The following is a 24,057-nucleotide window of genomic DNA, read 5'->3' on the forward strand; positions in this document are numbered from 1 at the left end:
CACCACCTTCATATAGTTTTTTTTCCTCCTTACCCAGCTTAGAGTTTATGGTCTATCATGGTAATCAACCCTTTCAAACATTCTCAACTCTCTTGCCCCTCCTTCCTTGTGTTATACTACTTGACTAAATCCCAATCCTGACTGAGCCCAATTATCTACTTTCTCAGCACCTATACTCAAGTTATTAAATGTTGCTGGATAAAAGTCACATAACTGGGATAATGGTTTGCTGTCCCTGTTACAATATTTATAATCTTCAAATGGGCACTCACCCCTTCTTAGAAATCCTACCATGTTTCCACATGAAGTTTGCTTTTCAATCTCCTAAGATGGCTAATTTTTACTTTATTCTTCTTCCTTAAACCTCTTCCATCCCTCATCTCCTTTATTCTCATTCTCTGACTTTTGGTCTTAAGAATGTAGATTTAAGAAAGTAAAAGCCATTAGAACTGAATTTCTTCAATTTCCCATCACCAAATCTACCATATTACCTCAACTTAAGTCTGTCTTCTTTTATCTCTTGTCCCTGTTCTTATCAAACACAATTTTTTCAACTTGTGCTCTAGCTGCAGTATTCTTTTGCTTCCTCAACTATTTCATGACTTTCAGTTGACCTTTCTCTCTACTGCATCACCAATCTCTACCAATCTACTAGATCATTTTTGTCAGTATAATCTGCTCTAGTAATTCTCATCCTAAATTTACTTTCCTTGATCTCTTATCCCATCTCAACCTCAGTCATATTTCTTACTTCTCCTTACAAATTCTTCTCTAAAGGGTTTAACACCCCCCCCCCCCATCTCCTGTTTACTTTTCAGCCCACTTTTATCTAGGCTGTCTCCCTTGCCACAGCACTGAAACTGTTCTTGGCAAGGTCACCAAGAACCTCCATATTTCCAAATATGATGGATCCTTGATTTCTCAGTAGCATTTGACATAAATGATACTTTCGTCTCTTAGTTCCTATAACTCCATACTCTCTTGGTTTCCTACCTCCCCAGTGGCTCTTCCTTCTCAGCCTCTTTCACTGGCTTCTACCACCTGACCTCTAAATGCTGGAATGTCTTAGTGCTCCATCCTCTTTATTTATTAGCCCTTCCCATGCATGATTTCATCCAGTCCCAAGGTTTTAAATACTGATATCTTCCAGATTTACACCTTTAGCCAGAACTTCACTCCTGAGCTCCAGATTTACTCAATTTCTTTTTTATCTCTTTACCAGGATTTTCTGTTAATCCTCTCAATCGTAATAGTCCAAAATACAGCTTTTTTGTCGTCCCTCACATCTATTCCTCCTCTGTAATTCATCATCTCAGTAAATGGCATCATCATCCAGTTGTTCAAGCCAAAAATTTAGAAGTAATCTTCTCTTTTCCCCCTTTCCCTTATTTTCCATATATGGTAACGGTGAAACTGCATGTCTCAGAACTCCAGCTGCATGAAGCCTAATTGACTTAGGGTCCCAGCTTCTGTGCTGTGAAATCCATTACCTCGTTCTAGGTCCCACGTCCCACTGACTATTCCTAGCAAGTGACTTGAGTGCAGCAGGGATATTAAGACAGGCCTATTCCTGGGAGATATGGAACTCCTCTGATGGGGGACTTTGGTGTGAGAACTTCTCATTAGCTTTGCCAAAACTTCCTTAGAACTGTATCTTATCTAAAACTTTCCCTACCCAACCTTATTTCATTTCCTCTCCTCCATAAAGGTTGAACTTGCATCTCATCTAATGCTCTCCCAGTCCCCTTCTGATCCTTCCCAATTTTTTCTTCCACGTGTTTCCCTCAATGATCTCTTGCATGTTTAATCCTATTTTTTGTCTGCTTTTCAGAAGACCAGAACTAGCATATCATGGTCGATTCATCAGCAAATTTTATGTTATGTCTTTCTCCATCTACTTGTCTCTGTCACCTAGATGACTGCAATAGCCACCTACTTCCTTTACATCTCTTCAGTCCATTCTCATCACAGTAGCCAGAATGATATACATATATATATATTTTAATGTTAAGTAAATCAATTGTGTCACTTCCCTGCTAAAAACCTTTCAATGGCTTCCCATTATGCTTAGAGTAAGACTTAAACTCCTACCACTGCTCTAAGACCTGGCTCCTGTCTCTTTCTTCAACCTCATCTCATATTACCTTCCCCCTTGCCCCTATGCTCACCAAGCTCCAGCCATACTAGTATCCTTTCTCTTCCAGCAACTTGCCAAGTCCCCTTTTGCTTCAGAGCCTTTCTACTTTCTCTTCATCTCTTCAGAGGGTGGCCTTATTCTCATCCTTATTTCTCAAATTAAATTTTCTTTCATCAGTGAGGCTCTCTCCATCCTGGCTATTTCCTGCCAAGTACTTATTACTATCTAACTGTTTTGCTTAGTGTCTTTTTCTCCAACTAGAACAGGGGTGGGCAAACTACAGCCCACAGGACACCATTTTTTTTGTACAGCCCACAATCTAAGAATGATTTTTACATTTTTAAATGTTTGAAAACAAATAAAAACAAGAATATTTCATAATGTGAAAATTATGTGAAATTTGAATTTCAGTGTCTAATTAAAGTTGGAACACAGCCACACTTATTCATTTATATGTTGTCTATGGCTGCTTTCACATTACAGCAGCAAAGCTGAGACTTGTGTATGGTCCACAAAGCTTAAAATACTTACTTTTGGGCTCTTAAAAGAAAAAATAAAATTCTGACCTCTGCACTAGAATGTAAGACCCATGGGGCAAGAACATTGTCTCATTCAGTCCTTCACTCCCAGTACCTGGTCCTTAACTTGTGTTCAATAATCATAGGTTGAGCAAACTTTCCTTCTCTTCCAAGGCTATTCATATCTGAAGGGGTAGGTGTGCTTACCTCTCATTTGCCTATTTCCCTCTAAGACCCAGTCAGCAGGATTAGGAGTGGATTATGATTGACCCTGGGGAAACGCCTTGAAAACAGGACTGCCTTTCCTCATATTGAAATACCTAGTACAGTCACTTGCACAAGGAAGGGTGCAGCACTGAAATAATCTTTTGGGGTTATTGTTAAGAGGAAGTTAAATAGTCTGTACAAAGAATGTAGCACAGTGTCAAGTGTACTAGTAAGTGTTCGGTAAATGCTAGCTCCTGTCTCTCAATTTTCCTTGCTGAATAAAAATATCACCTTCTATGGGCTGCCAAACAGACTAAATTAAGCAAAAATGCTGTATGTGAGAAAGTCTTGTAAACCACAAACACCATCCAAGTGGATATGTCAATATTACAATATGTAAATAAACCTTGGCATGCAGCAGCCCTGTTTGGAGGGAAGGAAGGGCTTTGAACTGGGATGAGAAGACCTACTTCATCCTAACTCTTGCCATTTATTAACTGACCCTGGGCAATCCCAACTTTTGTGGGCTGTTTCTTTCATTCCTCTGTAAAACCAGACTCTGAATGGACAAAATCATAGTCCCCGGGATTCGAGCCGTCTTTCGGGTCTTTTCTTTTCCTGCGGGTTGAAAGCCCACTCCTCTCCTCTCCCGCGGGCTGGTCCACTAAGCTGCCGACCCGGCCTTGACCAGTCCGGGGCGGGGCCAGGGGCGGAGTGTCTCTGCCGCCGCCCGGCCGCGCCGCAAGGGGGCGTCGCTGGGGCTGCTCTGTTCTGGAGTAGCCGAGCAGCGGAGCAGACACTCACTTCCGCGTTGGGCCCTGCGGCGTCCGGCGGCCGCGCCGGGGGCTGGGCCGGGCGCAGGTCAGTCGGGGATGCAGTCTGCCGGGACCCGCCAGCGTGAAGGATCCGGGCGCCCGGTGGACCGCGGGCCCGGGAGGCGGCGGGGCGCCCCGAAGGAGAGGGCCCGGGCCGTGTGTTAACACCAGCGCCCTGGGCTGCAGACTGGGACTTTAGGCCGATTTGGGTTGCCCGGGCTGCAGCAGATCCCGGTGGGACTGTCTCGTTTTCCAGAACCTTCCCTTCGGTTCCGATTCGGAGGAGTATAAACGCCTTAATCGGTGTTTCTTAAAGTGGGGCGGGCGCTTGTTAAAAATGCAGACTCCTGGCACGTCCTTAGACCTCCTAAGCCAGACAGTCTGTACTGGCCCTGCAATCTGCATTTTCAGTACACGTCCCTGATGGTTCTGACGCATATGGTCGCAGGACTGCACTTTGGGAACACTGCCCCGGAGAGCTGGGCACTCCCAAATAGCAGGGAATCTCAGTGCATTTTAGGATGGGGTCTGGGGGGTGTCCCTGCCTGTCTGGCTTTGAGATGTTGGTGATGGCTTTATTCTTTAGGAGAGACTGTGGGAGATGGGTAGCTTGGACTCTGGGTGCTGCTGTATTCCTGTTGCTATGGAGTCTTCAGATGGACAGGTGTTTAGTGAGTGAAGGGCCCCAGTCAAGAGCCATACAGGTGAAACAGCTGAAGGAGGCAGCATGAAAGCACTTGGGGTTGGTCTGCTGACCTGGATTGGGGCCGGTTCTTCCACTCACTAGCAGGGCAACCCTAGTGTGGACTCTGAGCACATCACTCTGTTTTCTTTCCCTCCCACTGTCCTCATCTGTCAGTGGGGACTGTAATTGCCATTCCATAGGGCTTCTGTGCACAGTGGCTGACATATAAGCATTCAGTAAATGGAAATTATTAAGATTGACACAGCCCCTGCTTTCCTGGGGCTTACAGACTCAAACTAGTGATTGAACAAATGAGATAAAATGTGGACGGAGGTACAAAGTATATATGGAGAACTCTGCAAGGATTCAAACTGAAGGGTGCTTGGGAAGGCTGTGCAAGTCCTAGGGCCTTGAATAGATACTAGGGGGCTGGTATCTGGGACAGCCTGACTTGGTCCCATCCCATACCTCAGAAGTGGTCCCTTCCCATGAATCATTGGGGTGCTATTCCCAGGACATCTGGTAGAGCAAAAAAGTCACATAGATGACTCTGTCATAAATTGAGTACTTTGAGCCAGACACCTCTAAATGCTTTTTGTTTGTTGTTTATTCCTCTGGAAGTTTTTTGAGGCAGACACCATCACTGTTTCCAATTTACAGATGAGGAAATGGAGGCACAGAAAAATAAGTACTTTGCCCAGGATGTCTGATCCAGTAAGTGGTGGAGCCTGGCAGCCCAGTTATAGGTTTCTCACTAACTGCTGTCTAGAAGGCCTCCTCAGACTTATAGTAGTTAAAGAAAAATGTGTTGACTGAAGATCATAAGCCTACCTCACCTTGTGTCATGCTTTATATGTGACAGACCATCCTCACAGGCATTATCTTGTTTAATTTTTTAAACAATCATTTCAACAGCTATGATTTGATTGGTAATAGTTTATTGTCTTTTATAAACCCTCTGAGCAAGAGTTTTCCAGATTCTTAGCATATCTATCAGACTTCTCTCATATATAAAATCCTTCGATTCAACATAACTCGTACTGAGGAATTTATTTTGATTCACATTAAAATGTATTATTTCATTATTTGCTGTGTCCTTTGAAATGTTCATTGTGATTGTCCTTTGTTTTTACAGACGGGAATTCCTGGGACTGCCATTGTTGTGCAGATTCTGAAATTTTGTGAGACAAAACTTCAGGAAGTCCTTGAGAGCAATGGAAGGTCTCAAGGCAGAAGAAGAGGTGTTAGATATTCTTCGACTGAATGTGGGTGGCTGTGTTTACACAGCCAGGCGTGCATCCTTGTGCCGATTTAAGGACTCAATGCTGGCATCCATGTTTAGTGGTCGTTTTCCTCTAAAAACAGATGAGTCAGGTAAAAGTATAAAAGTCTCTAGGCATGATCATGAATATTCATTAAAATAAAGGCCTAATTAGAATTCCCTTTGACTTTCCTAATTACAACAGAATGTATTTGATTAGTATATTAATTACTGAGATCATTAGGACTGTTTGGAAATTCATTAAGTACCTGTAGAAACTAAATACCAGTTCCTGAAATCTGTGATGCTGTTGTTAGAAGTTGACGAAGAAGTGGGAGTACCTAAAAGCCAACCACTGTGACCTAATTATAGGGATTAATTACATTTTGAACGTCTTTATGTTTGAGCAACTTTATGGGTAAAAAGGCTGATTAGATATATTGGCTTTTCTCTGTGTTCTTTATGTGCAAAAATGTATTTCTGTGGAGAAAGCAGCTGCCCACATAGCTGACGGAACAGTTATTGTCAGTGTAGAATTGTGTGGGCTGGTGTATATACCTGAGAAAAGGTCAGTGCAGTAATAGCAAAAAGTGGTGTTTCAGAAAGAAACTTTAAAAATACAAGAGGCTGTTCTCTACCTCCAGTGCTCTGGGGTTCACTGAATCTACAACTAGTTCTAAAGAAATTCCATAAACACAAGTGAGGCTTTATCCACTCCTGGTTCTGTATTGGAGAAGAGGGATTGAGGAATTTTGAGCATGAGGGGTTGTTCTAATATTAGTATTCCAGGGTCTTGAAAGTTTGCTGTGCTACCCAAATGGCAGGTGGAATAACAGAAAAATCACTGATGGCTGGTGCCCAGACCATTGTGTCCAATTGGGCAGAAAGGTTGCTGGTAAAAAAATGGCAAGCAGGGATTGAGTTTGCTTCTTTGCCTCCCAATACTGGTGTTTTACCTTCTTAATCCCTTCTTTGTCTAAGCAAATCAAGGGAGGAAAGGAATTATTAAATACCTCTTCAGAGAGGTGGGTTTTTAAAAATAAAATTCTGCTAAGTTGTCTAAGAAAAGTCTTTTATTTCATAAAGCATACCAGCATAGCATTTCTTCTTTTAAAAAATTTAAAAATTTGTGTTCTCACAATGCAGAATGACTAACCTGTATTATCCCATATGTTTGCGTGCCATGGGGCATGCCAGGGGCTAGGAATCCCTTGCTTATAGTGTCTCTGACATAGGAATGCTGTTCATGGTGATGAGCACCCTGAATGTCCTCCCGCTGGGTTGGGGTTAAGAGTTAGCTTCCATTTTTACCAGTAGTCTGAGGTCTTCTTGGCTTTTGCAGTGGGAATAAACTCATTGCATCTAAAATTCCAAATGGAACTCGTAATTCATTTTCCCATGTGTTAGTGAGAATACAAAGGGCCACCACTAGCCCATACAATCTCTGTGAAAATTAAAAGACAGCACACTTTATTTAGCTCCATGCTAGGGCACATGGCTTGGTAAGCAAAGCATGGGCTGGATTTCAGCTCTGTTTGCCCCTTTAACCTGGCACGTTTTTCAGATACAACCCACACAAGCAAACATGATGTCCCTGGTGATGTATGTCTGCATTCATATTTGCATGCAATGCTGTAGATATATAGATGACTTTCCCATAATAGGAATATCACCTATTTGTAAGCTGAGGGGTTGCTTGCACATCATATTTGTTTGCTCCAATACAGAATCAAAAGTCTAGTTTAGTTTGATTGACTATATCAATACCAAGTGTTAATTTTTTTTTTGAGGAAAAAGCATTTCTAATTCTAGAAGTCCTCAGGCTGATTTTAGTTTGACTTCTTGAAATTTGATTGGTGGTCATAATATGTATGCAACCATTTTTGAATTGATGTTTCCTAGGGGCTTGTATTATTGACCGTGATGGGCATCTGTTTAAATACCTTTTGGATTACCTTCATGGAGAAGTTCAGATTCCCACAGATGAGCAAACCCGCGTTGCCCTGCAGGAAGAAGCTGATTACTTTGGCATCCCATATCCGTATAGCCTGTCGGACCACTTGGCCAATGAAATGGAGACATATTCTTTAAGGTCAAATATAGAACTTAAAAAGGTCTTGACATTTTCTTAAGTTTTAAAATATGTATGTTTATTATGCACAAAGCAATGTGTATTTTGTCTAGCCTGTGTCGTCACATAATCTAAATGTGAAACAGTCTTACTTTTTATAATTCTGAAAGACCTATTTCTTAATTACTACACCTTTGCTTTATTAGGCCAAAATTCCATTCTCAAAAAGTTCTTTCTTTGACACCCAAAGGTTTATTGAGTTTATCTTCCTCATTGAAGATTTAGAGTTCTTGATGGCTTTTTTTCAAAGTTGTTGTGCTCCGTTAGTTCTTTTTAAATTAATAAAAATACTTTATCTGTGAGATAATTTATTTACTAAAATGACTTTTTAAAGAGAATGCCATGATGAACACAAGATTCTATAAAATGTCTCACCTAATTTAGTGAGTGTAACTGTTTGATACTAAATTTAAAACATTAGTTTAATTCACTTTGAGATCAGTAAATCTTTTTTTAAGATGTTTCTCTTTTAATCACATTTTGAAGATCTTTAGAAGACTCAAAAAACTTTATTATGTTTTAAAATTTTTTAAATTGATGCCTTATATTTGCTATGGGTTTGCACTTTTAAGAGAAATATTTTCCCCAGGTAATTGTTAATAATGAAAACTGATTTGAACTGGTTTGAACTACTTTGATTTGAATTCATTGTGTAGGAGAGCAAGCTACAGCATGTTGTTAAGAGTGGAGCATGAAGAGATAGTTCATTTGGTTCTAGATCCTCTTCAGGAAATTGTATAGTTATATGAGTTCTACTGCTGCAGTTATTTATAAATTGAGATGTCAAACAATAGTCTTCTAGCATTGTATGCCACATCTGTAGAATGGGGCTTAGAAAACCTGACTGGAAGGTTGAGGTGGATTAACATTTGCCTCTTAAAGTCCCAAGGGCATTCATTCTGTTATTTGATATGCATTTATTTCAAATATGTAACACTGTACTAGGAACTGTGTGGGGCGCAATGAAATATAACATACAGTCCTTGTCTCCCTGAACAGTTTATAACATGATTGGGAATTCTTACATAAATCTGCAAGTAACTTTAAAAACCACTACAGTAGGTAGGTTGCAAGACAAGATGAAAATGCCAGCCATATTAGGGCCCTGTTCGCATTCATTGAATCAGTAAGTACTAAGCATCTTTGTGTCAGGTGCTACTTGAGGCACTGGGGATACGGCAATGAACAAAACAGGCAAAGGCTGTAATGTCATTTCTCCCAGGGAAGGTGCTTGCCACTCCGATGGGTGAAGCCCTTCTCTTCTGTGCCCTGGAGCACCTTGTAGTGTTATCTGGTAGCACTCGTTACATTGTCTGGTGATGACTTATTTAATGTCTCTTGTCTGCATTTGCTATAGGCTTTAGGAGGGCAGGGGCCCTGTCTCACCTCCCCCATTAAATCCCCAGGACCTTAGATAGTATTTGGCACATAGTAGATATAAATGCGTAATATTCAAGTGAATGAATGTATAGATGGATGAGTGCCACGTGAGTTCTGTGTAAAAGAACAACTTAATCTGGTTAATCCATAATGAGAATCTCGAGTTAAAAATTAGGGATCAACCATAGATAAGAGGGAGTAGAAAATGAAAGGAAGATTGGGTCAAGTGGGAAATTTGGGGGGAAATATTCTAAAGGGAAAAGGAAAGGTCTAACTTTCAGTTATTATATGAAAATTATCAAATTAAAATTGACGTTGGCAGTGAGGCCCAAAGGGGAAGAAATAAAGTGGAATTTCCATGTGGAAAAATATTCTCTAGGTGAAAAGGTGTTGGGTTCTGAGGCAGTGATTTTATGATTTTTCTCCCCCATAATTCAATAAATGCATGTCTGGTTTTTAAAGTGTAGGCTGAATTTTATAATCTTTTTATTCCTGCTATGATCATTTGCAGCTTTATATGAAGATAATACAGAAAATTCATTTTTACTTTACTCTAGAATTAAATTCAAATTATATATATATATATTTTTTTGCTGCAGGCTCTAACAGACTTCTGTGATTCGTATGGTTTAGTTTGCAATAAACCAACAGTTTGGGTTCTACACTATCTTAACACATCTGGTGCAAGCTGTGAGAGTAGAATTATTGGTGTATATGCTACAAAAACTGATGGAACAGATGCTATTGATAAACAGCTGGGAGGAAGAGTTCACAGTAAAAGCATTTTTAAAAGGTATGTCCAAATTTAAATATGAAAAGGAGCAAAATTAAGTCTTGGTCTTTTCTTTTTTTTTTTCTTTAAAGATTTATATATATTTTTTTATTTCTCCCCCCTTCCCTGCCCCCTCCCCCCCAGTTGTCTGCTCTCTGTGTCCATTTGCTGTGTGTTCTTCTGTGTCCACCTGTATTCTTGTCAGCAGCACCCAGGATCCGCGTCTTTTTTTTGTTGCGTCATCTTGCTGTGTCAGCTCTCCGTGTGTACGGTGCCATTCCTGGGCAGGCTGCCCTTTTTTCGCACTGGGCGGCTCTCCTTACGGGGCACACTCCTTGCGCATGGGGCTCCCCTATGCGGTAGGGCACTCCTTGCATGCACTAGCACTGCACATGGACCAGCTCATCACATGGGTCAAGAGGCCCTGGGTTTGAACCTTGGACCTCCCATGTGGTCGGTGGATGTCCTATCCATTGGGCCAAAACTGCTTCCCATTGGTCTCTTCTAAGACGTGTTACTTTAATGGAATATATGCTTGATTGGAATAGACCATCAATACTTCTCAGCAGCCTGAGTAAGCCTTCCTAGCTGTTGAGATAGACCTGCTTAATGAGGATTATATTTAGGAGACCATTTCACATAAACTACAGGCCATCTATGTAATCTAGTGCAGTGGTTCTAGGAGTAGGCCTCAGAATCCCCTGAAAGGCAAAATAACAAAAAGAAAGAAAAGTAAAGCCACACACCTGGTGTCATTCCTGGACCGTAGTCCAGGGGCAGGATCACTTGTCTGGGAGTTAGCCAACCTGCACCACGGGGCTCCTCTTTCTGTGAAATGATGAATTTCCCTAGTTGTGTCTACTTTAAAATTCTATGACTTGAATATACTACATTCTTAAGGTTTGCTCTCTCTCTCTTATTTTTTTTTTAAGGTTTATTCTCAAGAATCCTTCACCTGTAATCTTATTTACACTGGTCAATTCACCTAGCAAACTTTTTTAAAAAAAGTTCTCTGGTAGATTGGATTGGGTCACGTATCAGTGGCTAATGTGTGACCACATTACTTACTTTTTAGATGATTAAATATGTAATTAGGGTCTCAGTTCTTCATAGGCAGGGATTCTTGTATACATTTGGTAAAGGTGTAGTGCTAGGAAACTTTTAATCAAAGTTGAAACTTTTCTAACTTTTCTGAAATTAGGTGATTTTTTTCAAAACCTTAATTTTAAAGATTTTTTGATTTGTCTACATGGTTTATATTGTGGAATTAACAAATATTAACTCTGATCAAAAGATCAAATGTAGGTTAGTGTATGAGCATATATACATGCATATACCTGGCTGTTCAATAACTGCATATTATTTTTCTTAATTAACAGGCACTTATTAAGTGTCTGTTAGGAATACACATGTACACACACATTCATACCTGTATAGTATATTTTCTTTTTTTTTTTTTTTCCCAATATTTCTAGAGAGGCGGGGAATAATGTTCAGTACATCTGGAGCTATTATTCAGTAGCAGAATTGAAGAAAATGATGGATGCCTTTGAGGCCTGGGAAGGAAAAGGTACAGTGCAATTTTTAAATTATTTCATTACAGCAGGTAGACCTTTTCTTAATAAGGTAAAATAAACTCAAATACTGCATTTCTTTTTTTTTTTGAAAAGTATTTGTGTGTATGTGCGTGTGTGTCCAAGTATTTGATCTCATGGTACACTGAGGCAGTTTTACTTATAAAACTTTTAACCCCATGAGTTGTTCAATATTATTAATAGTTTATAATTCAGTAACCTGGCATATGCTTCTGCTAATTTTACTTATTTAGTTCAATTAAACATATTGTTTATTTAGCACTGTATGGATCTATCATTACCCTAGGAAGAGTATTTCTAAATTAAGTATAAAATATATAATCAGAAAAGGGAGAGAAAATGGAAATATGCTAGGAAGACATATAAAAATCCTTTGTACAATTAAAATAATCTTACATCCCTCCTTTAAAACTTGCCCACTTTTACCAAGCTGCTTGTTTGAGCAGTGATGATAACTTTGCCATTTAATGTGCAGTGTGATAAGTTGTCTACATTCATTATTTCTTAGTCCTGAAACAACTCTTTGAGTCTCAGAGAAGCCACATCTCTTGCTTCAGGATCACAGAGGAGTAACTGTTCTGTGTCTAAGTACTTTTTCTCTTAATTAACAAGTGTGTATTGAGTGAATATTAGGTGTAAAATATTATAATCCGTTCTAAAATAGGGTCCAAAGATAAATAAGACACATCCCAGTCCTCCAGTGATCTTAAAGGCTGGTGGTGACAGATATTGCAAGTCACATGAGTGAATAAAAGGAAAGGAGAGAAGCTCTGCAGGAAGAGCCTTTTAGATTCTGCATCAGCTGGTGGTCTTTCAGGGGGGTGCTATCATCAGCCCTTCTTCCTTTCTTCAACCCTTCCCCCTACTTTTTGTCCTTTTTCCTTACCTATCAAAGGCCTCAAACAAGTCTGATCATGAAAGAAGTGCTATTTTCTTTAAGCATATTATTTTAGATTCACTTTACTTTAAAAACCTATGCTTAAGAGGAATAAATCCCATGGTGTTTTCTGGTTCTTCTTTTGTGCCTTCTGACTGGCAGGTTGCCCAGGAGGCTTTGGGAGGGCCCAGGCTTGGCTCATTTCTCCACTGCCTTAGGAAGTAGAGGCAGGTAATTGAGATCATTGACCTTTGCAAAGCATGTGACTGGATTTTAACTTTTAGAACACATGTAATAATGGAGCATCATTGTTATTTAACAAAATTCTGGAAGACCCCTGAAAAACCATAACACAGGAAACAGGAATAAGAGAAAGAACCATTGGAAGGGAGAAGATGGTCATGTTATTTGTGGACAATATATCTTTATGTGATGATTTTAATTTTTAATAACTAGCTAGATATAAGTATAGAAAGATCAGCAGCTTATCTATGCAAAATCAATGAGAAAAATCCCATTCATCACAGTGGTAAACAAAACATAAAATAACCAGGAGTGCCCTGCCAAGAAATACTTGGGTTTTTAATAAAGAAATCTGCAAAAATATGTTTGGTTTTCTGTTGCCTGTTCATCCATCTGTGATTTATATCATGATCCTGAATGGGAAATCTGAATATTATTAAGATGTCATTCTTCTCAGATTAATTTATGGACTTAACACATCCCTACCACACAATCTCAATGGGGCTCTTTAAGAATCTTGAAGAAATGATTCTAAAATTCCTTTTAAGGAATGAACAGGTGAAATAACCGATAACTTTTTTTTTTAGTTAGAGAAGTAAGTTTACAGAAAAATCATACTTAAAAAACAGGGTTCCTATATATCACCCTAATATTAACTAACACCTTGCATTGGTGCGGTACATCTGTTACAGTACTGAGAGCATTTGTTATAATTGTGCTATTAACTATAGTCCAGTGTTGTGCAATTCCATGGATTTTAAAAAAAATTTTATTCTAGTAATACATACAAAACCTAAAATTTCCCTTTAACCACATTCAAATATATAATTCATTGCTCTTATATTCACAATGTTTTGCAACTATCACCACCATCCATTACCAGAACTTTTCCATTTTTCCAAATATAAACTCTGTACCTTTTAAGCCTTAACTCCCTATTCCCTACCCCCACCCTATCCCTTGGTAACCTTTTTCTAGATTCTGACTCTAGGAGTTTGCTTATTCTAATTATTTCGTATCTGTGAGATCATACAGTATTTGTCCTTTTGTGCCTGGCTAATTTCACTCAACATAATGTCTTCAAGGTTCATCCAGTGTTGTCATATGTATCATAACTTCATGCCTTTTTTGTAGCTGAATAATATTTCAGTGTGTGTATATACGACATTATGTTTATCCATTCATCGAGTGATGGATACATGGGTTGCTACCATCTTTTGACAATTGTGAATAATGCTGCTGGGAACACTGGTGTGCCAATACCTGCTCGAGTTCCTGCTTTCAATTCTTTTGAATATATACCTAGTAGTTGGATTGCTGGGTAATATGGTAGCTCTATACTTAACTTTCTGAAGAACTGCCAAACTGGCTTCCACAGTAGCTGTGTACCATTTAAAATTCTCGCCAGTAATGAATGAGAGTTGCTATTCTCTACATCTGGTCCAACACATGTAATTTCCTGTGTGTTTTTTTTTTTAATTACCATTCTAGTGGGTGTGAAATAGAATTTCATTGTGGTTTCGATTTGCATTTTCCTAAAGTCTAATGATGTTAAGAATCTTTTCATGTGCTTTTTTGACCATTTGTATATCTTCTTTAGAGAAATTTCTTTTCAGGTCTTTTGCCCATTTTTCAATTGGGTTGTTGTTTTTTTGTTATTGAGTTGAAGGATTTCTTTAGATATTCTGGATATTAAACACCTTTCCAATATGTGGTTTCCAAATATTCTCTCCCATTGTGTAGGTTGTAGTTTTACTTTCATGATAAAATCCTTTGATGTACAGGAGTTTTCAGTTTTGATGAGGTCCTATTTATCTGTGTTTTTCTTTTGTTGCTTGTGTTTTGGGTGTAAAATTTAAGCAACTGTTGCCTAATACAAGGTCCTGGAGATGCTTCCCTCCATTTTCTCCTAGTTTATAGTTCTGGCTTTTACATTTAGGTCTTTGATCCATTTTGAATTGGTTTTTGTTTGTTTGAGGTAAGGGAACTAAGAACATTTTGAGAAATGGAAGTAATTAGGTAAATAAGACTAGTCTATTTGATAGTATAACATCTTGTAGATCTATAATAATAAACATGTGTTACTGGTACAAGTATGTATGCAGAGATTCTGAGTAGACCCCAGTAAAGTTAAAAGGATAAAAATGCTATGTGGAGAGTGTTAAATATCAATGAAAAAGGGATGACTTCTTTAACAAGTAATTCAAAAATATGTTAACTTTTGGGGAGAATAAAACAAAACTTTAACTTCATATCATGTATCAGAATACTTCCAGTTGAATTTATGAATGAAAAAGAAACTTTAATAAACTAAAAGGAAATATAAGCAAATAATTGATTCTTTAATAAGGAAAGAAATTATAAGCCTAAAAGAAATCACAAATACAAAGGTTGATAAATTTGATTACATAATATTTAAAGTATAAAGAACTTTAAAATATAAAAAAGCTATAAGTGAAATTTAAAAACTAAGAAACAACTAGAATAATATTTTACTCACTGGACAAAGAATTACTGTGCTTAATATAAAGAGAGTTTGTTCAAAATGATTAGAAAATCAACTTAACCCCCTACTACAAAAAACTGTGCAAATTTCATGAATAAAGTATTTGCAGAAAAGGAAATAAATAAAATTGGCAGGTGGGTCAGTAAATATAAAATAAATGAGAACTGTTGTTTATAGACCAAATTAAATATCTCTTATGCATTCCTGGCGGGGGGAATTGATATAACTTTTTTGGAAAATAGTTTATTAGTACACACAAATAGCTTAAGTATTTTTCATATTCTATGACCCTGTGATTCTACTTCTAGGATTCTACCTTAAAGATGTAATCCAATGGAAAAGACTTCTGAACAGAAATTTTCAATCAAGTCTTATTCATAATTGGGAAAATAAAAATAATCTAAATATCTAATAATAAGGGATTAAACACATTTTGGCACATCCCCAGGATGGAATATAATATAACCATTAAGATTATCTTTAAATAACTTTTACATAGGTGAATGCCCTTGGTAAAATAAGAAATGATAAAAAGTAGGGAACAAAATTTAATATAAAGTGTTTTGAATTATGTGCATATCATATAAATAAAGAAAACACTTGAATGATGTCAAAAATATCATGAGCCATAATTCCTAGTTATAGGCACAGGAGTGATTTTTATTTTCTTATTTGTACTTCTGTATTCTCCAGGTTTTGTACAGTGAGTGTGAATTACTTTATCAGCAGGAAAAAATGAGTTATTTAAATTAATTGTAGTAAATCCCATACAATGGACTACTACTCAGCAATAAAAAGAAATGATAAATAATGATTAATAAGAAATGATCACTGATACAGACATCAACATGGATGAATCTCCAAAGCATCATGCCAAACACAAAAGGTGACATATTGTATGACTCCATTTATATATCTGGAAAAGGCAAAACTGTGGAGGAAATGGAGCGGAGGGCATTGACTGCAGTGGGGGATGAGGGAACTTTTTGGGGTGAGAGAAATGTTCTGTATCTTGATTGCAGTTATGGTTACATAACTATTCATTGGTCAAAACTCATTGAACTGTATACTTAAAAAGTGAATTTTATTTTATGTATATCTTAGACTTAAAAATATCAAAACCTTAATGGATAAGTTTTAAGAATGATTTTATGGCATATGTAGGTTTGGAGCATGATCAAACAGTTCCAGAAAGTTATTGTTTTTAGAGGTTCATAGAGTTGAGTATTAGACATATCTAATGTATTTAATAATTTATATGCCTGGCTTGGTAAGTTGATTATTATTACCAAAACATTAATTATGAAAAGAAGACACCAAATCCATTCTTGGGACTTATAAGGTTACTTTTATTTTGTTTTTAACACCAAGCAGTTTGTATTAAACATCATTCATTCTATCCATCATATTCATGTTCCAAAACACTTTTATCATCCCAAACTGCTTTCTGTCTCTATGTATTTATCTGTTCTGGATATTTCATATTAATGGAATCATACAGTATGTGACCATTTGTGTCTGGTTTCTTTCACTTAGGATAATGATTTCCAGGTTCATAAGGTTACATTTTTCAGCTTACAATCAGAAACATTTCAGGTTTAAAAATTAAAATGAATTTGACTAGGATCCTGGCCTAAGCATAATAACTCAGATTTTTCTTATTTGAAAAAGTGCATTTAGAGTAGTGATAGCTCAGGTCTGTATAGCAGTTACCTTGTACAGATTTGATGATTCTCAGCAACCCAATGAGATAGATGGGACAAATATAACCCCCACTGTTCCATACTAATACCACTACCAACACTATGATTGATAATCAAGGCACCTCATTTATTGAGTGCTTAGTCTGTGCCAGGCCATAGCCTGAGCACGTTGCGTTTATTAATAATTTAATCCTCATAATAATCCTGCAAGGTATGTGCTATTATCATCCTTTCCCAGGTGAGAAAACCTAGGCACAGAAAGGTTAATTAATTTTCCCAAGGTAACACAAAGAGTGAGTGGAAGACATGGGATTCAGACCTAGTTAGCCTCAGCTCTTAGGTCTGTCCTCCCAGTCAGCATACTCAGCTGCCCAGGGTGTGTGTCATGACCTGCTGAGTTTTCTCAGCCTAAGAAGTGGCAATGTTGGGGCTGGTAGCCAGCTCTCCCTAGACCCGGGTTGCAGGCTGTGCCACTCTCCTGCGCTGCCTCTCAGTGGAAGCGCTCCCAGTTTGTGTTGTACCTGCCTTCATCAAAATGGGAGGCAAGAACCTCAGACTCTTTGTGCCCAGTCTGATAGTAAACAGTGTGCTGAACATTTTGCAGAGGACAGTGGCTCCCTTAATTATGTCTTTTTCTCCTCCAGGTGTTAGCTACTGGCGGGTGCCTCACGAACTGATAGAATGTTGGACTCTGGAAGAGCGGCCTCTACTTGGAAGCCTACGGCACATGGCCCCAATTCGAAAAAGGTTATCTGTGCTCTGTGGAATATATGTGTTTTTCCCCGTGACTTGTATTTTTACTGCCTTTATGAAGTGGAAATGAATAACGGTTCTTGATCTTACTAAGCTTATTAATCACCTAGATGAATATTCTGCTTTACAATTAAAATATAAATCTATAGAAATGTAAAATGTGGGAATAATTCTCGAAAACTGGTTGTATACTATGTTCTTTTTGAAAGAGTGTGATTTTAAAAATACTGGCGGAACAGAGGGAATGATGTGATATTTTTTCCCCACAAGGATGAAATTCCAGTCTTTATTGTCAATAGTAAAAAAAATTAGTCTAAACTTAAATTGTAAATTGAATATACTGTGACTTATTCTGAGTTCCTTTCTTCTTCCTATTGCCAGTAATAGCATTTTTTTTTTTAAAGAAGGTACTGGAGATTGAACCCAGGATCTCATATGTAGGAGGCAGGTGCTCAGTCACTGAGCTATGTCTGCTCCCCAGCATTTTTATTTAATGGTATTTTCTTGTGTTCCATGAAATTATTAGCATTAAATTCACTTCACAGCTGTGCTTGAACTGTGTTTTTTTTTTACTGTTATGATACCTGACACCATTTTTTATTAGCTTTTCAATCATCATCTGGAAAGAAAACATTCTAGAATAACATCATTAAAAACATGTCTGATATAGCACAGTCACTACTACGTATCATAAAGCAGGTACAAGATATTTTACATTCACTGAAGTATGATACTGTATTATCCTACATCTGTAATGCTAGAGGATACAATTAAAAAGGCATTGTTTGAGACTTGATTCTACTTTTCTAGCAGAGGGCCCAAAGGATGGTGTGATACAACTCTGATAAAGAAATGCCTTCTTAGATAGGATTTTCTGTGATTAACAGCACAGTTCTAAGGACATTGCTCTTCATGAACATCAGCTAAAAAACATTTTAAAAAAAACCTAAAGGGAAACGGACTTTGGCCCAGTGGTTAGGGCGTCCGTCTACCACATGGGAGGCCTGCGGTTCAAGCCCCGGGCCTCCTTGACCTGTGTGGAGCTGGCCCATGCGCAGTACTGATGCGCACAAGGAGTGCCATGCCACACAGGGGTGTCCCCCGCGTAGGGGAGCCCCACGCGCAAAGAGTGCACCCCGTAAGGAGAGCTGCCCAGTGCGAAGGAAGGAACAGCCTGCCGAGGAATGGTGCCGCCCACACTTCCCGTGCGGCTGACGACAACAGAAGCGGACAAAGAAACAAGACGCAGCAAAAAAGACACAGAAAACAGACAACCGGGGGAGGGGAGGGGAATTAAATAAAATAAAATAAAAAATAAATCTTTAAAAAAAAACAACAAAAAAACTTAAAAACAAAAAACAACAACACTGGATTTGTACGAAGATGATGGAGTGGAAGCAAGCAGGATTCAATCTAACTAGTATTTTACCAAATCTGTCATGTTTGAATGGTAAGTGCTCCATGGAAGAAAGAATAGGCCATGTAGCAATTCAAAGCTTTGAGCCACAACCAAAACATAGCATCATTTCAAACAGAAGCAATAGCCAAACACTGCCCATTTGAAGATATTCAGGGATGCTTGCCTCAATATTTAATCATCTGCTCACTCATCCAGGAATAAGGGGAGATCAGTCATTGTACTTTGATTGTATTCAACTAAGTCATCATGTTACAAAAATAGCAAGCTGCCAGAATAAAAAATAAGGCTCCTCTGTCCATCAACAGTTATCTTCAGTTCTTCACCATCAAGCCTACAAACATTATAACCATATCCAAAGAATGTAAGGGAGCCAAGAAACCACATCTGATGTATTAGCTGGGATCAGCACACTGTTCAGGCTGAGCTATTCCTCTGCAGTTATTTTCCTCATATTCTGGTATTTTCATCTAACCATAAGGATTTTGGTTCTAAATTACATGCATTCAAGGAATGTGTGCACTTATTTGTAAATAAGTTCTGGCTGAAGTTGTATGGCCATGAATAGAGTGTGGGTTGTATAGTAGGTACAAGCTTGCAGAGCTTCATTTTACTGGTACAGCAGCTATGTGTCAGTGTAAATTGCTCCTATGTCCCTTGTGCATCTCCAAGCTCTGGACAGAATAATGTCACAGACCATTTTATCCCTTTGGCTGCTGGCATCATCTGACTTCATTCTTCCTCTACCCTCCCTACCCTGACCCGCCAGTCTCCTGCTATAAACCATGGCCTTTAAGATTTTGTTTCTTTGGTTTTGATCGCCTGAGGTTTAATTGGTACAGTTCTTAACAGGTTTGGTGGCTATGGTGGTGCAGGGGGTAGCTTTTCTTCTACTTTTTTCTGACAATTTGAGCTGTGTTTTAAATACAACTAAACTGATGTTTATTTTTATTTAAATATCTGGTATTATTCATGCACTTCAGATGTTCTGATTTCTTGATCAGTTTTTCTAGAATTTAATTTAATACCCCTGTGGATTTCAGAATGCTTTCTTACTTTTGCCCTCTGAATCATTCATGAAAATGCAGAGAAGTTTCATTAGGCATTTAGTAGTCATTTCTTATCAAAACAGTTCTTATTTCTTAAAGGTCCTATTTTCATTATCATTTTTATTTTTTATGTATTTCATTCCCCAGGGAACATTGACAGTGTCTGGACAGTGCAACCTAAAGGGTTGCAGAGGATGCTGCTAGCGTCTAGTGGGTAGAGGCCAGGGAGGCTGCTAAACATAGACAATGCACATCCTACAATCCACAACAAAGAATTGTCCAGCCCAAAATGTAATGTTGAGAAACCTTGGCCTAGAGTTTACTAGAAGATGTGGACTGGAAACCAAGCGAGCGGGAATGGTTTTATGGAGACTCTCCTCTGGGAATATATTAACCATCTTTGTGATGCTTTGACAGGATAATGAAAACCATGATTTAGAAGTACTTGTGAGGTCCTGAAAAGCCATCCTACATACCAGAGAAAGTTTAGTAATCATTATTAGAGTTTTCGAATTGACCATATTACAATCATATTCTTTGCTACATATGAAATTCTCAAATAATCAGGCTATTATGATCCTATTTCCAAGAATCAGAGTTTACTGTATGTTATATTCTCCTCTGAAAACAAGATAATCCTGTGTGAAAAGAAAAGACTTGGAGAACTGATGTTGTACTTCATGTCCAGGAGTTGGTTTTCATGAAGTGAAAGGAGCAAGCAGACTTTTGACTGGTTGTTCAGCAGGTCGTCTTTTTAAATGTTCCACCTCTAGGCTTTTTATAGTGAATGGTAAATTCAGTTCAAGAATTGTTGAAAGTTTGTACAGTATTTCTCAAAAGCATCTCTGTTTACCATGGATTTGGTCATTATAGCAGTTCCCAAACCATATTCCACAGAGTGATAATTTTACTAGATGTCAAAGGTAATTTCATTACAGAATAATTGGAAAATAATGGATCCAGCAAGTTAAACAGGTTCCTTTACTATAGGCTTTCTCAGAACCTTTAATTTGCCAATATAGATGATAAAGTTCCAAGAAAATAATAAAATATGCAGTAGCGTTTCCCAAATTTTACCATGAAATCCTTTTTTTCCTCAGCAAATCTCTTGAAACTGCTGTTGTTTTAGTTTGCTAAATGCTGCCAAAACAATATACCAGAAATGAGTTGCATTTACAATGGGGATTTATTAACTTATGAGGTTACAGTTCTGAGGCTGTGCAAGTGTCCATATCAAGGCATCATCAGAGACACATTTTCCCTGAGCTGTAGCTGTGGGCATTCAGGCACATGGCAGCTTCTGCTTGTCTCTCTCCTCTCTTCAAGGCCTTGTTGCGCTTAGCTTCTGGCTAAAGTGGCTTCCTCTCAGCTTCTGTGTTCAGTTGATTTTAGCTTCCAGCTTCTGGGCCTTCTCTCTCAGCTTCTGGATCCCTCTCTGCCTCTGCTGCTTTTTTCTTTGCCTGTGGCTTTTTATTCCTCAATTTATAATGGACTCCAGTAAGAGGATTAAGACCTACCCTGGGTCACACAATCTAATCAGAGGTCCTTAACTAAAGTAATTTAATCAAAAGGACCCACCTGAAATAGGTTTACATGTGCAGGAATGGACTAGTTTTAACAGAATTTTCTGGGGTGCACAAAAGACAAAACTGCCACAGCTGTTTTAGGAAAAATATCTTGTGCTATTCCTCTATTTCACACCAGGACAGGGACAGAGTGCTCTGTCATGTTATTCTCAGGTAACACTCCAAATTTTAAACTTGTTAATGTTAATATTATGTGTGATTTTTAAAAATAATGTTTGTCTTTTAGGAGATTTTCTGTGGCTATTCAAGTTGAAACAATCTTTTATAAATTGCTAATTGTATATTATGTTTTATGTATTGGCCTATGTATTGGAGATGATAGATGAGGTAGTTGGATACATATATACCTTTTAACGCTAATTCTGGGAAAGACCCTTGTTAATTTTGAAGGTAAACTTCAGAAATGTTTTCATTAGTGATCGAAACTGTAAATGTTAAAAATGACATGCTTTTGTATTTATAGGCGACTTATATCTTTCAACAAAGAGGAAGAGGAAGATGTGAACTCTAAGACTGGTCCTAAGCCAGTAAGATTTTTGGGCCCCTCTACAAGCACGCAAATTAAAGTCAAGAACTCAGCTTCAATCAGGGTTTCTCCAGCTGGTGCTTTCCAGGCCTCATCTCAGGGGACAGCACACCCGTTTCAAAGTGGCAGCAACAGGAAAGCAGCTCCTTGCTCTGCACTGTGGAAAGCCGCATCAGCTGTGGGCACGGGAGCATCTAGGGAGTCTCAGGCTTCCCGGGGAACCAGGAGTGCTGAAAATGGAGCGCCACACCCCCCTCCAGCAAAGGTCCTACTCTCTGACAAGAAGTCTACACCCAATAGAGTGATAAAACTGAAGCGGACTCCACTGTGTGCAGCCTTGCCTTCTCTGTGCTCCTCCACAGCAGTGAATCCAACGAAGTCCCCTGAGCTGCCTCCTCCAGAAGCTCCCAGCACTTTGGGTGGGCGGACTGAAGACAGGAAAGACAAGAATAATTGATAAAAACCGTGGACCTGCAACTTCCTGTTTGTCTCCCAGAGTTTTTAACCCATCGATACAAATAACTGACTCTGTTTCTTGACGCAATAGAGGTAAAAATTTAGGTTTATGTTTTGGATAATTATAGGGAAAAGGAATTGTGTTAAGTAGGAATGGAGGAGGGGAGAATTTAAGTGGTTAGGGCTATATTTACTTTCTGTTTTCCAAACTTTTAAATGATTATTTATCAAGGGACAGTGTACATTTCAGGTTTTTTATTTTCTTTTTTAATGGTTAATTGATATTAAGGCAAAAAAGCAGTATGGCAAAGTAATCACTAGAGAAGTTGTCTGCTTCGTTGCTGAAGTAATTATAGACTCTATGTGCTTTTGCAGTGTTACCTATTGCAGCCCAGGGAAAGGAGTGAGGTTTGGGCTTAGATACTCCCATCCGGGGAAGTAGAGAGAGCCTGGTAGTAGTGCTTGCCTATCCTGTATCACAGCTGAGAGAGATCGGAGAGGAAAAATGCAGACCAAGGTCAACTCCCTATATGTTGTTCTCAGTCTTGAAAGATAATATGAAAAGAAACAATGGAGAGGGAAAAAAAGAAAATAATTTGAGACACGCTTTGACTCTCACTTAAGTGAACTATTTTCTTTTCAAGATTGTCTTGTCTTACAGTTTTCCTTTAGCAGACTTATTTCTATGTCACAAGAAGATTTCTTAGGATAAGAACTTTATGATGTGTTTGGAATGAATTATTAAAATAGCTTATTTTAATTTGATTAGTGAAGTGATGAAAGTACTTTGAAAAAGAGAAGTTAAAATTTTAACTTTTTAACTAAAGTTAAAATTTGTTTTCCAGAAATGGCCATCAAAGAGGCACTCTGATTATTCAGTATGATTTTTTTATGCATAAGATTTCCATATAACTTGAATTTAATATTTTTAAACAGAATATTTTGATTAATCTATTTTTCACAATTATTCAGTTTTGTTTTACTCTTACATTATGTTTTGTAATTGGATCACATATTTCTACCTTCAGTGAATAGTATTCCTTCAGTGTGTTAAAATAAGTTCATAAAGCAGAGCACTTTTTACTGAAATGTTTGTACTTGCATTGCTTTGAAAAAGTACAATAAATATTCTGAAAAAAAATACTTTTTTACAAAATAAAGTAAAACTTTTTCATAAAGATGACTTTTGTGTGTGTGCGAATATACCTACTTAAGCCTTGGGGCCCTTTAGTGGTTGAAAAGTTTATATAGGTTATCTTTTTCTCATTGCAAACTGCTTTTTTGTCTAGATAGTGTATGAAACTAATTTTAGATAACTAAATACTAGCAGCTTTTTTTTTAAGATTTTATTTTCCCCCTTCCCACCCCCCTCCCCCTTGCCCCTCCCACCCTGCTGTTTTTGCTGTCTGTGTCCATTTGCTGTGTGATCTTCTGTATCTA

The 24,057-nt window shown here is 38.1% G+C and overlaps 1 protein-coding gene across 1 annotated transcript; it reads left to right on the forward strand.

Annotated features, from left to right (window-relative positions):
* Positions 1 to 3,609: 3,609 nt before the first annotated feature.
* On the forward strand, positions 3,610 to 23,795 carry KCTD18 (potassium channel tetramerization domain containing 18). Its single transcript, XM_004458939.4, has 7 exons — positions 3,610 to 3,723; positions 5,498 to 5,736; positions 7,526 to 7,737; positions 9,734 to 9,927; positions 11,382 to 11,476; positions 17,475 to 17,577; positions 22,099 to 23,795. Exons 2-7 carry the CDS (start codon positions 5,577 to 5,579, stop codon positions 22,616 to 22,618), a joined length of 1,284 nt encoding a protein of 427 aa, XP_004458996.2. The 5' UTR covers positions 3,610 to 3,723; positions 5,498 to 5,576; the 3' UTR covers positions 22,619 to 23,795.
* Positions 23,796 to 24,057: the final 262 nt, after the last annotated feature.

Source organism: Dasypus novemcinctus, chromosome 7, assembly GCF_030445035.2.
Source record: "Dasypus novemcinctus isolate mDasNov1 chromosome 7, mDasNov1.1.hap2, whole genome shotgun sequence".
Lineage (NCBI taxonomy): Eukaryota > Metazoa > Chordata > Mammalia > Cingulata > Dasypodidae > Dasypus > Dasypus novemcinctus.